At 32.5% G+C, this 12,387-nt stretch overlaps 1 protein-coding gene across 1 annotated transcript; it reads left to right on the top strand.

Moving 5' to 3' along the window:
• Window positions 1-1,442: 1,442 nt before the first annotated feature.
• LOC126695932 (RING-H2 finger protein ATL3-like) lies at window positions 1,443-3,832 on the top strand. Its single transcript, XM_050392726.1, has 3 exons — window positions 1,443-1,720; window positions 1,880-1,956; window positions 3,006-3,832. The coding sequence occupies exons 1-3, from the start codon at window positions 1,577-1,579 to the stop codon at window positions 3,580-3,582; spliced, it is 798 nt and encodes a 265-aa protein (XP_050248683.1). The 5' UTR covers window positions 1,443-1,576; the 3' UTR covers window positions 3,583-3,832.
• Window positions 3,833-12,387: the final 8,555 nt, after the last annotated feature.

Below are 12,387 nucleotides of genomic sequence, written 5' to 3'. Positions count from 1 at the left end.
CAATAATAAAAATTATCAATAGTAAAGTTAAAAAAAATTAATCAAAATCAACTAATTTTACCCAAAACAAACAACCTAGCCTTTTAAAAAATTTTAAGCAAAATAATTTTGTCTTTACCCAGTAACAGACTCAAAATAATTTTGCCTACAAATTTAAGTTGGTTTCATGTAACTGGCCTTGAGTTTGTAGGGAGCCGTTAGGGCATGCTTGGATTGAGCTTCGGTGCAATTACAACTATGCAATTAACCCCCCTTTCTCTCACAATAATTTTTAACTATTTATATCTTTTTACTTTTACTTTTTAACTCTTTTCAATTTTTTTTTTAATTCAATGGTTGAGATGTAAAGTTGTTTTTTGTATAACAATTGCATTAGGTGCAATACCCTAAATCTCAATCCAAGCATGCTCACCTTAGGTCCAAGCCTAGTTGGGCCTATCATACTTCATATTGTATGCATTGTACTATTGTACATGTTGTACTATAACCCTAGACTATGCTTATATAAAGCCTTCTCTACAACCTTAAGCAATGTCCTTGGCACAACAAAATTTACAATTGTAACTTAGCAAGTTAATAAACTGTCAACTCAATCGTTGTTAAATTTGTAGTGAATTATATTGTATCCCTAGACTTATTGATTTTATTATGATTTAATAATATGCTTTTACTTTCAGCCTCAGTAATTACATTTAAATCTATATAGTATACCCTTCTAAAATATATATATATATATATATATAGTATATAATAGCAATTCTTGAATTGTCGGGGGGAAATAAACTAAAAGCAAAAGCAAAATAAAGGCTCCTAATTCCTAATGGAGATAAAAAGTAACTTGATGCCATAATTATTCTTTAGAAGATGAAACTTAACCGCCTCAAACTTGAACTAATGCATTCACCTCTAATTAAGGAATAATGTGAGATGCCTTTATGAAAGTTTATGCCTCCAAAAATGTGAAATTTCAAAGCTACCCTGAATAGAGATTATGATCGAACAAATGCAAATAGATCAGTTTAAAGTAAATATAAAGGAACTGAAATTTTAGGACAGAAAAATTAACTGAATCTCTACCCAGGGTGCAACTACAGTTCATATAACTTCTACCCACCAGGAAAGTGTCAGGTTTACTAAAGTGAAAGTTCAATGATCACTGTTGCAGATCCAAGTGAAAAAGTCTATGTCAAGAATGAATAATAAATAAATAAAAAGTGGGAAAAAGAGTTAAACATTACGGATCAGAAATTTAAAGTTACTCAAACTTATAGAGTAGCATCCCATGGAGTTGGTGTGATGTACATTGACAAAAATAAAAATAAGTGACATATGCAAGTAGATTGAAAGAACTAGATTCCTTTCTTGATTTACGGTACATATTTTGCATTCCTGAGAGCACCAACCACAGCATCTCTAAATGGGCAAAGAATCCTGCTTTGCATTAGAAAAGAAATATAGAATAATAAAGAGCAGCAAAGCAACAGCTGAAAACGAAGTATATATTCACTAGGTAGGTGAATGACCAAAACTGCTATGCTAAGGAACTAAATCAGGCGATCAGGAGGACAAAGAAAACATGAGCAGTAGCAGCAACAATTTCAGAGCCACTTCAGGGAATTCGGAGACTGGAAGGGACTATGGTGCCTATACTTCTAACCATGATGAACTGAACCGTGTCAACCCCATGTTTTCTAGGTCCCGTTCCATACGAGTTACTCCTGTAAGTATAATATGAATTCATCCCAAATAAAACGAACCTTTTAATCGCGTAGTGTTACAAGTACAATTACCATAACATCATTGAGGATCATAAAAGCTGAACTTATAATAGTTTGTTGTGCATGCTAATAACATCAGTTGCTTTGATGTATGTGACCAGGAAGTAGGAGCAGGCATGCTAGATCGAAGACCATCATTTGTGGAAAGAAGTATAACAGGTCCCTATGGCTTAGCGAGGTAATCATAATTCTAGTTCCATCTTTTAAAAGAGCATCTTTAACCCAGATAGAAATTTTTGGAAGAATAAGATTCATTAAAAGTTGCTTCCTATATGGATTGAGTGCATATTACTATATTAGTTTAAACATGAATTTTGTTTGATCTATGTTGCTGTGGAAAACAAAATTAGCTGGTTCAAATGCAGAGAGATGTAGTATTGGCTATTTGGAACTGCCTTTTAAACCCAAAGGAAAATGAGAATAATAATTCCGTCTTGGTTCCTATAGCAGTTGAATATGATTCGTGGGTTTTTTTTTTTTTTGGAATCTTTGTTCCATATTTTTAGTATGATGAAAGAAAAGTTGTTATTAACAATTTGAACATCGCTTCTGGTTAATTGCTTCAGTTTGCTTAACTTGAAGCAGGAAATAAAACCATTTTTCCTTGTCAGGAAAAGGTATCATCAATTGTACCTGCAATAAGTGATCTAATCTTTACACTATTACCAGACAATGTGTCACTAGAATGATCAGACAATTTACTTATTAAACTTTACTCTCCAAGAAAGGCATAAAAGAAAGTAACTTGCATATGATTTTCATTCTACTTTTCTGAATAATGAACTTCCCGCAAAATTTTCTTCATAACCAGTCAGAAAACAATCTTACTTTACTTTTCCAAATGACAGTGAATCTGTGTTACAAGTACAGTAGCATTCACTCATAACCTTCTGAAAGAATTTTTGTTTTTTAAATTACATTCTGGATTTCCTGTGGGAAAGTTCCATTGGTTATGTTGGACAAAAAATTAGAAGTATTCTTCTCTATTTTCCACAGAGTCTACAATTAGGCGATCTAGTTTTCCATTAATGTTATTCCAATTTTTTGGGGCTATTCATGGTCAATGTTCTATTTCTTTGTGATGGCTTAACATTTGGAAAAACTAATAGTCAAAAAATGTTCCTATAACTAGCTCCAACTTGATTTCAAAAACCATATACTTTATGGCTTATATCACATTTTCCATCTTTTCTACTTCTAGTATCACTAACCATGGAAATTTTGCAGTGTTCCAGGAACAAATCTCTCTTCATTGCAAATTTTAGTCCTAGACAATAACACAGCAAGGGAAGCGTACCCCAGGCCCAGACAAGTCATGACAGAATCCCCTCCAGCATTCACAAGCCAGCGGAATATGCAGGTCCCTAGAGTGCAAGGGGACTCTAGAGTAACCCAAGATGAGAACAAGCTCAAGAGAGAAATCTATAATCCTGGTCCAAAGAGATTATCAAGGAGAGTGAGCTTGTATTACAGAGACAGATTGGCCAAAGATTCTTTGGATAAGCCGGAAAAAGAGGTAGATGAAGAAGGTAAAAGGTGTGCTATTTGCTTGGATGATTTTGAGGCAGGACAAGAGGTAATGCTAACCCCATGCAACCACATGTTCCATGAGGACTGCATCACACCATGGATGAAGAGCCATAGTCAGTGCCCTGTTTGTCGCTATGAATTTGGCAAGCAAACGAGAGAGCATGCATCAAACTTTAACAACAATAACATTGCAAGTGATCTCATTACAAGAGAGCTTCTTTCAATAGCCAGGGCAATGGAGGAAGCTTTTCTATGGGGCAATGGTCCCCGCTAAGATGCCAACTCTAAAACCTTAGAACAAATGTATTTCTTCTTCTTCTTTTTTTTCTTTCTTTTTTTCTATCACTGTCTAATTAGGCTCATGTCAATTTTAATTTCGGAAAGCGAGATTTTTTTTTTTTTTTTTTTTTTTTTTGAGCCAAGGAAAGTTTGGAAGAGAGCCTATAAACCAAGTTCCAAGTTTGTGTATGATGAAGAACTTACATAGCAATCCACACGGTAATAAATATTGTGTGGTTATAATAGTCCTTGATGATCCATAATTCCATTCATGTACTTACGAGCTGCAAAGAAGTTGAAAATGGTTGCAGCCGAGCAAATAGTAAAACATTTTGTGGGAAGATTAAGTATGATTTGAATGATTTCACAACAAAGCAATACATAGAAAGCAAGCAAAGAACCCAGATGTGAACAGGATTATGGTTACCCCATCTACAATTTTAAATTGAAAGCGAATTTCCCGAACCAAATTTAAGCAAAATACTGAAGATTAAAATTAGCCACAAAGTCTACAATTCAACCAACTTTGGAGGAAAATCTCATTTATTTGATTTCTTCATTAGTGAAAGGTTTCCATGAGTGCTCATAACAAATTGTTCATGTATGCCACGGACTTGTAGTTGTAACTTGTAAGTTATAGCCTGCCGCTATCCTTCTTGTGTTTTAGCACATTGTTGTAGCTTGCAAGTTATATACAAATTGTTTGTATATGACACGGACCTTTTTCTTTTCTTTTCTTTAATTTTTTTTCTTTTTTTATGAGGAGAGAGCACATTATTGTTTCAATCTGTGCGGGGAGTTTACTTACAGATTCAATTCTTGCCACACAAAAAAAAATAATAATAATAAAAGGAAAAAGAATAATTAAAAAAAAGAGAGGAATTTTGCAATAAGAGGATTCCTCACCAAATACGTTCACGATAGACTGTGCATAAGTTCCCCATCCCCATCTTGTATTTCGTGAATTTTGGACCCATTCAAACGAATATAGGGTACCGTACCATACGCTGAGGATAAATAGGGAACTCACACACTGACTAGTAGTACAAAACTAGGGGTGGGGCAGGGGCATAAGAGGAATTTTGCACCCATGGTATCCACAGACCCTCTCAACCCGACCCACCAGGGCTGGGGCACTATGATGAAATCCAGTTGGTCACAAGACTTCAGTACAGACAAGAGAATAATGAGATTTTTGTGTCTTTGCCACTTAACCTCAAGGACCTAACTAGCCAATGGCGCAGTATTGAAAGCCAAAGAATGTTGTATCCAATTTTGTAATGTCATAACAACCAATAGGAATTTAACATCTATGCAAGGACTAGTAAAAGACGGGCTAGTCTCCATTAGAGAGAGAGCAAGAAAAGGGTGATTCCACTAAGGATAGTAAAGGAAGGAAAAGCAAACATTTTGTATTTTTTGTTCTTTCAACAAATGCGTTCTACCTAGAGCAGAGCATTCTCTTTGCTCCAACCGCGGTTTTTTGCCCCAGGCCTCATGGTGTTTTCCATGTAAAATATTGTGTTATGTGTGTTTGCTAGGTTTTGAGATTTTAGGTTGGCAAACACATAAATAAAACTATCTTAGTACTTTTAGAGATCATTCTACATGCAATCTAAACCGGTGGTTATTGAACTTGTTGCATATCAATCATCTCATGTACTAGATCTAATCCTTTAAGTAGAGTCTTAAAGTTGTGGACTGGAGATTCGCATTGGAACAACTCAATATCAAAGAAGTATGTGGATCTTGAAGTTAGGACAAAATTGGCCTTTACCCCTTTTTATTAAACAATCCAACATTTTGCTCTTTTTCCCAAACTAATTAGGGAAATGTCCTTCTTTTAAGACTTGATTTTCTCAAAATCGAGTTATAAAAAATTTTAAAAAAAAAATTGGAGCCCTATAGTGGCATTTTAAGGATCCTATAATAACGTTTTAAGGACCTATAGTGGCGTTTTTCATGGAGCTCAAGTTCCATGCAAATTTTTTTTTTTTTCTTTTCTTTTTACCTATAACTCGAGTTCATGGAGCTCGAGTTTCAAAACGCCACTATAGGCTCCTTAAAACATTACTATAGGATCCTTAAAACACCACTATAGGGTTTAACTTGATTTTGAGAAATCGAGTTTCAAAAGGGGGGACATTTCCCTAATTAGTTTGGAAAATGGGGCAAAATGCTGGATTTTTTTTTTAAAAAAAAGGACAAAAGCCCATTTTCTCCCTTGAAGTTGAGTTTGGTAACTTTAGTTAAGTTTACGAAGAAAATGCTTATTCAATTTGTAAACTTCTAATTGATAATGGATTTGTTCCTTGGGATTGATTAGGTAAAGTCGCTCCAAAGTTTTTACATTTCTATTTCACTAGTTTTTTCTAGATCATCATATATGGGTGTTGTATTTAAATTTTGTTGTATTTCATATTTATGTTTATTGCATTAGCAAAATGATGCATAAAATATAATTAAAAACTCGGCCTTAAAACTGATTAATAATTGTTTAACAGAGGTCTAAAAACCAATAATGTTTAATCCTTACTTTCTCACCTTAGTCTTGTCATAAACACACTAATTTAGTCATTGACCCAATTATACTGGCGCCCAAATGTACAAATGGTAAAGCTAAGCAACAATCATCCTTAGTACCTCACCTTAAATCTATTTACCACATACACAAACCAAGAAGGAAAATTATTTTCAAAGACTTCCTTCAAGGCAGTGAGATGAGACAACTTTAACCGCATTATTTGAATCTCAATACTTATCTCAACTTTAAGCATGTGCATTATTTGGCTGTAGCTTGGTGCATGTCGTGGGTTTTTTTTTTTTTTTTACTAAGTTGTGGTCAGCTATATGTAGTTGTGCCACTTCTTAAGTCATGAATCAAATTTAAGGTGATTTGAGAAATTTTATCCCTTTAAACAATTTTTTTTTCACATTTGTTCTAATTTTGGCTTATAGGGGAAAAAAGTGAAGAAAGAAACTATGTTTGATGAAAATTCTAAATAAAATAAAATTTAAAAAAAAAAAAAACAAGGGAAAAACAATGTTACAACTAACATCTTTATTTGAATTTTGATAGGTTGAATCAAATTGAGAGAGAATTAGATATAAAGATTTCATTTTTGGCATTATACATTTATACCTTTTAATTTGGGGAAAGGTAGCAAATCCTCTGTGTGTGTGTGTGTGTGTGTTTTGACAAACGAGGGTATCCAAACCTATTCGAGTATCTGACTATTCTCTCACGTGTATGCAGTCCTTTTGTCCCACACACACTAGGTATAACAAGAATCCCATCGGATGACTCCAAGATTCTAGCAAGAGGTTTCGAACCCAAAATTTGATGGATATCATGAGACGTTATGAACTACTTAGCCAACTCCTTGGGGTTTTTATGTTTAAACTTGAGTTCCTCTGGTATTTGTTTCACAATATGAGTATGGCATGATTTTTTATGGATACGAATTTATTAGCTTTTTAAAAAAATATATAGTATATTACATTAGCTGGGTTACTTACAGAATCTAACATGTAGATGGTTCATGACCTCAATTGAATATTGCTTAGAGAAAATAAAAAATTACCTAGTGCTAGAGATAGCATGGCTTTTTTTGATAATGTTATGATGCCCATTTATTACGTAATTGAAAAATTACATTATACTGCAAATATAAGTTGTATGAATTTTCAAAAGCAAAGTCTTCATTCATAGCCAACCAAAAAAATATGGGATTAAGTCTTTGTTGTTATTGTTATTGTTATTGTTATGATCCTCATCCATAACCAATGTGTTAGAACTTCGAATTTTGGATCGGTTATTATTCTACAAATATAGACTTTGACGAAACAGAATAAAACAGTCCTTTGGTGATTTTTTGAAATCATAATCTGATTTCAAACAACTGAAACAAGTACTAAACTTGTTATCACTTTTCACATATTAATTTTTTGATTCTTTGTCTAATAAAATTGCTATATCAGTTGGGAAGATTTGATTTCACAAGCATAGAGAAGTCTTTTTTGAAGAGGTGAACAATTTTGGAAATCTTTGGAAGCTTTGGTAGGCTCTGGATATTTTTGTTTTTGGTTCTATGAGTACTCTTCCCCACCCTCCCCTTATTGTTGAACTATTTTCCAAGTTTTCAATTACTGTTAAATTTGGTTTCTTGTGTAAATTTGATATGTCATATTAAAGTGAATGGTTATTGTTTATTGGAAATAAATTTCAATGAAGAATACTTTCAGAGAACTATTGTATGATTTTTCTAGTATATTTGTCATAGGCTTGTTTCTTTGGTTGACTTTTGGTTGAAGATCGATTGGTATAAACTACAATAAATTGTTGATTAAATGTAATTCCTTTTTACATTTCACTACTCTACACCAAATTATATTTTTGCAACAAGTGCTATTTTAATGAAAAAAAATATACAGTGGTTTTTTATTTCATTGCAACAGTTACTTAAAAAGTGCTATTTTATTACATCAATAATTTATCGATGCAATAAACTATTTATATAATATGTTGCAACAAAATTGGATAATGTAGAATTAATTATCAATATCACATCAAAATATATAATTGCAATGTGCAAAACCCCCCCTTTATTGTTAGAAAACATGTTGCAATAGGTAAAAACTTATTTCTCATACATCATCTATAAATATTATATAATCGAAGTCTTTGACTTTTTTTTAATTTCATAAGAGCTTGCTATATCAGCTCTAAAGCTCTCATAATTTTCCACGTCAGCTAATTATTTTATTAATTTTTTAATACTTATTTTCAATACTCGTTCTCCCCTGATACTTTATCTCAATCTATGTTTCTCTAATGGTCTTATGGTCGAAGGAGTAAAGCCATCTTCGTCTGTCACTCCTTCTCTCATCTTCTCCTCAATGCAGTACAACGCCTTCCTCTCAAAATTGGTCTGAAGTCGCTCACTCCAATTGCTCATGTAGATACTGTCCCCGTCTGTGGTCCATTAATCGTGAGAAAGTGAAACCATTGCCACGAAATTCTAATCTGAGATGGCATTAGAGTGGGCGAGCCTCTCGGTGGGCATGAAGAGTTAGAGGAGGAGGTTTAGGCGGAGTTGGGCAATTTTCCTTCACTTAGTGATGCAACTGTGACTCAAATTAAGACTCAGGCGAGTTCTTCTTATATTGAAGTTTTTGAGATAATGCAAAGGTGCTATGATAAATGGTTTAATTTTTTATACCCATGCAAAAAATCTTGGTTTAATTGTTCTAATGAACTCTCTTATAATGATCCAAAAAAACGACATAAAGGGCTCAGGTTGCAATAAGGTTATTCTGATGCCTAATTCTTTTGTTGTGAGTATGGAATATGCAAAATTGTTTCTAATTTCTAAATTACATTATTCTTAAATTTTTTAGGCACTCGAAATTTATGCTTCTCTCAATATCAGCGCCTGTAAATCAACCAAGTTCTATTTCAATATATTTTGCAATATTTGCTATTGCTAGCTAGGTGTTCAACAAAAGTCCTCCGGCTCCAAGAGCAACTAGTGTATATGTATTGGGATAATAGAATAGATGAACTGGCATAAACTTGTGATGGCCCATGGGTCACTAAAATGCATCATTAACTTGTGTATTTATGTTTTATAACTCTTATCTATGAAAATTGTTACTTGGAATAGCGGGGAAACTCATCTTGTAAGCTCATTCATTATGATTGAAATTCTTTTATGGGGTGAGATAGTGAGAACTATATAAATTCTTGTAAGCTCATCTCCATTTGCCCATATGTAATATTTCATGCATCAATTAATTTTGGACCCTTTTGCTATGTCTGTGAGATAGTGAGAACTATATAAAATATAAATTTTTGCTAAACGTCACATATTTTTAAAAATCATTCACATTTTTAACTCATCTAATTCCATTGTCCACAACTATAAAGCTAATTTGGTTGAAAGCTCGATCATTTTTTTTTTTTTTTGGGGTGCCTTCAGACTTATTGGAGAATTAAATTATAAACTATGTTAAAGTTACCATGACTTTTGAGTAGAATTGTAGTGTGTCTTTATGTTAAAATCTATTTCCCTCTCTCTTATGTGTGTGTTTGTTTCTCAAAAAAAAAAATTGTTTCTAAACTGTGGTTAAACCATAAAAGCTTCTTCTTAAAAAAAAAAAATTCATAAAAGCTTTCTTCTTTTCTTTTTTTTTTTTTTTTTTTTTTTTAGTTTTAACCTATGATGTTCACTCAATAAACATATATTTTTTTATCAGACCAAAACACCAATTGGTTTTTAGTGTAAACGGAGATTGAACCACAAATCTATTATTCAACTATCAAAGACTTTACCAGTTAAATTAATTACAATCCACCCATAAAAGCTTGTTTAATGTACTAAATTGACTGCATTTTGTATTATAAATTGTAATTTATGGGGTGGGGCAAACATATCCAATATACTTCTCTCTCCCTCCCTCTTGTGTGGCAATATACTTCTCTCTTAACTTGCTTGCAAACCGTTTTTACATTGTTACTTCCAAATTATAATTGTTGATTAGTATGTAATGTGTATGCAAAGAAAAATACTATAAAATTTATTGGTTTACGATTGGATTGGTCTCTTCTCGAAGTGTAATAACAATAACAACGACAATAAGAACAAACCTTAGTTCCATCCTAACTAAATTAACTTTACAATTGAATTGGTCTCTTCTCGAAGTGTAATAACAATAACAACAACGATAAGAACAAACCTTAGTTCCATCCTAACTAAATTAAAAAATTCTTGACAATTATTATCAAAGAAGTGTTACGTTGACATCATTTTCATAACACTTTCACAATAAATTATAGGTGGTAAGATGTTCTTGGTTCTAATTTGACTCTACAATTTAAATTATTTTTTTGCCCACCTAGAGCAACCAATAATAATTCTGTCACTTAAGATTTATTGTAAAAATATTGTGAACATAGTATTTCTCTTATTATTATTACATTTTTTTGCAATAAAAAAATTACAAATTTATACCTTATGATGGAGGGATAAACATATACTTCCTCCGTCCCAATTCATTTGTCCTATTTAAAAAGTTAAACTTTTTAAGTGAACATCATCTATTGTCTTATCTACCTTATAAAAATGTATAAATTTATAAAACTACTATTAAATAAATTTATCAGTTTTGTTTAAAAGAGTTATTCTTAATGAGGCAACTAAAAAGATGCTCAAATTAGATTGATTTTTTTAATATTTGTTAGTTTTCTTTTCAAATAGTTTTGAAAATAAAGTAGGGGTATAATAAGAACATTAGTGAATTAATGATTTTTATTTTTAGAAACAGGACAATATTTTGGGACATGCCAAAATAGAATAAAGAACAAACAAACTAAGACCGATGAAGTATTTTTTTGCAAATTTATTCGCTTAATGAAATGATTAATTCCTTACAATTAGAGACAAGAAGATGAGATTTATCATTTATGATAACATGACCTTTAAAGTATTTTTATCAATTATCAAAAGAAATTTTTTTAGTGAACAAATAATTAAGCATTTTTTAAATTGTCAAAATTTTTATAACTTAACTTATTGGCACATCTGGTCTTTCTAATGAAAATCTCCATAATTCAAATCCCTCCTCCCATCATTACTATTGAATTATTAAAAAGAAATAAATTTTTAATAAAAGAAAAACATCTTCCAGATTATTATTATTATTATTAAGGCGAAAAACACATTTTGGTCCCTATATTTTCAGCTGATTTCCGTTTTAGTCCCTAAGTTTTTTTTTTACTGCTTTTAGTCCCTCTCCTGAAAAACGCTTCCATTTTAGTCCCTGTCGTTACATCAGAAACGGATATTGCAGACGTGGCAAACGGCAAAGTTAAATAATAATAAACTAATGTCCACGTGGCCTAAATTAATAATAAAAAATATTTTTTAATGCCACATCAGCATCTAAATTAAAAAAATTAATTTATTAATTTTAACTAAATAAAAAAAAATTAAAAACTAAAAATCTTATGAATTGAGATCTAAGTGTGCCTTGAACAAGAACAACAAGAACACAAACCCAGATCCAAGAACACAAGCCCAGAAATTATTTAAAAAAATAATAATAATAATAATAACCAAAGCCAAAAATTCCGATCTCAAAGCCAACCCACAACCACCAAAATAAAACCCACAACAACCCATGCCAAGAAAATCTTCCATATTTTGATTCTCATGTATACAGAATCTTAATTCTTCTCAATCCTCTTTTTTTAATTCAATAATAATAATAATTTTTTTTTCTTTTTGTTTCTCGGTGGCCATGGCGCAGAGATCCGACAATAGAAAATTGTCTTTCGAGGTTCTGAGCCAAAGCATGTCTTTCGAAGAAGACGAATCCTTATTCTTCTACCGCTCAAACTCAGATCCAATCCAAAACGGCGTCGTCGTCCAATCCAAGCCCAATCCCAATCGCAAGAAACGGAAACACAGGCGAAAGAAACCGATCCACTCCGAGTCCTCCATTCGCGAAGATCCGATCGCCGAAGCAACACTCGATCCCGATACGAGTCGCACCAATGGATTGGAATCGAACTGCACGCATAGTTACAGCGTCGAGAGCAGTAGCGTGTGTATGGTGGTGACAGAGCTGGATTTCCAGAATGTGCGCGGCGAGGGTGATTAGTGGGTTTGTGGCTGTGGGTTGATTTTCTTGGCCTGGGTTGTTGTGGGTTTTATTTTGGTGGTTGTGGGTTGGCTTTGAGATCGGAATTTCTAGCTTTGGTTAATTTTTTTTTTTTTTTTTAAATAATTTTTGGGTT

The sequence above is a fragment of the Quercus robur genome, chromosome 8, assembly GCF_932294415.1.
Source record: "Quercus robur chromosome 8, dhQueRobu3.1, whole genome shotgun sequence".
NCBI lineage: Eukaryota > Viridiplantae > Streptophyta > Magnoliopsida > Fagales > Fagaceae > Quercus > Quercus robur.
The sequence above is the reverse complement of the archived record's forward strand: the minus strand, read 5'-3'. Positions and strand labels throughout refer to the sequence as shown.

What these genes read in the sequence shown, in the direction of transcription:
- LOC126695932 (XM_050392726.1), top strand. Translation starts at nt 1,577, where the DNA reads ATGAGCAGTAGCAGCAACAATTTCAGAGCCACTTCAGGGAATTCGGAG. An exon ending in GTTCCATACGAGTTACTCCT is followed by an intron (nt 1,721 to 1,879) that starts GTAAGTATAATA and finishes GTATGTGACCAG; the next exon opens with GAAGTAGGAGCAGGCATGCT. An exon ending in GGTCCCTATGGCTTAGCGAG is followed by an intron (nt 1,957 to 3,005) that starts GTAATCATAATT and finishes GAAATTTTGCAG; the next exon opens with TGTTCCAGGAACAAATCTCT.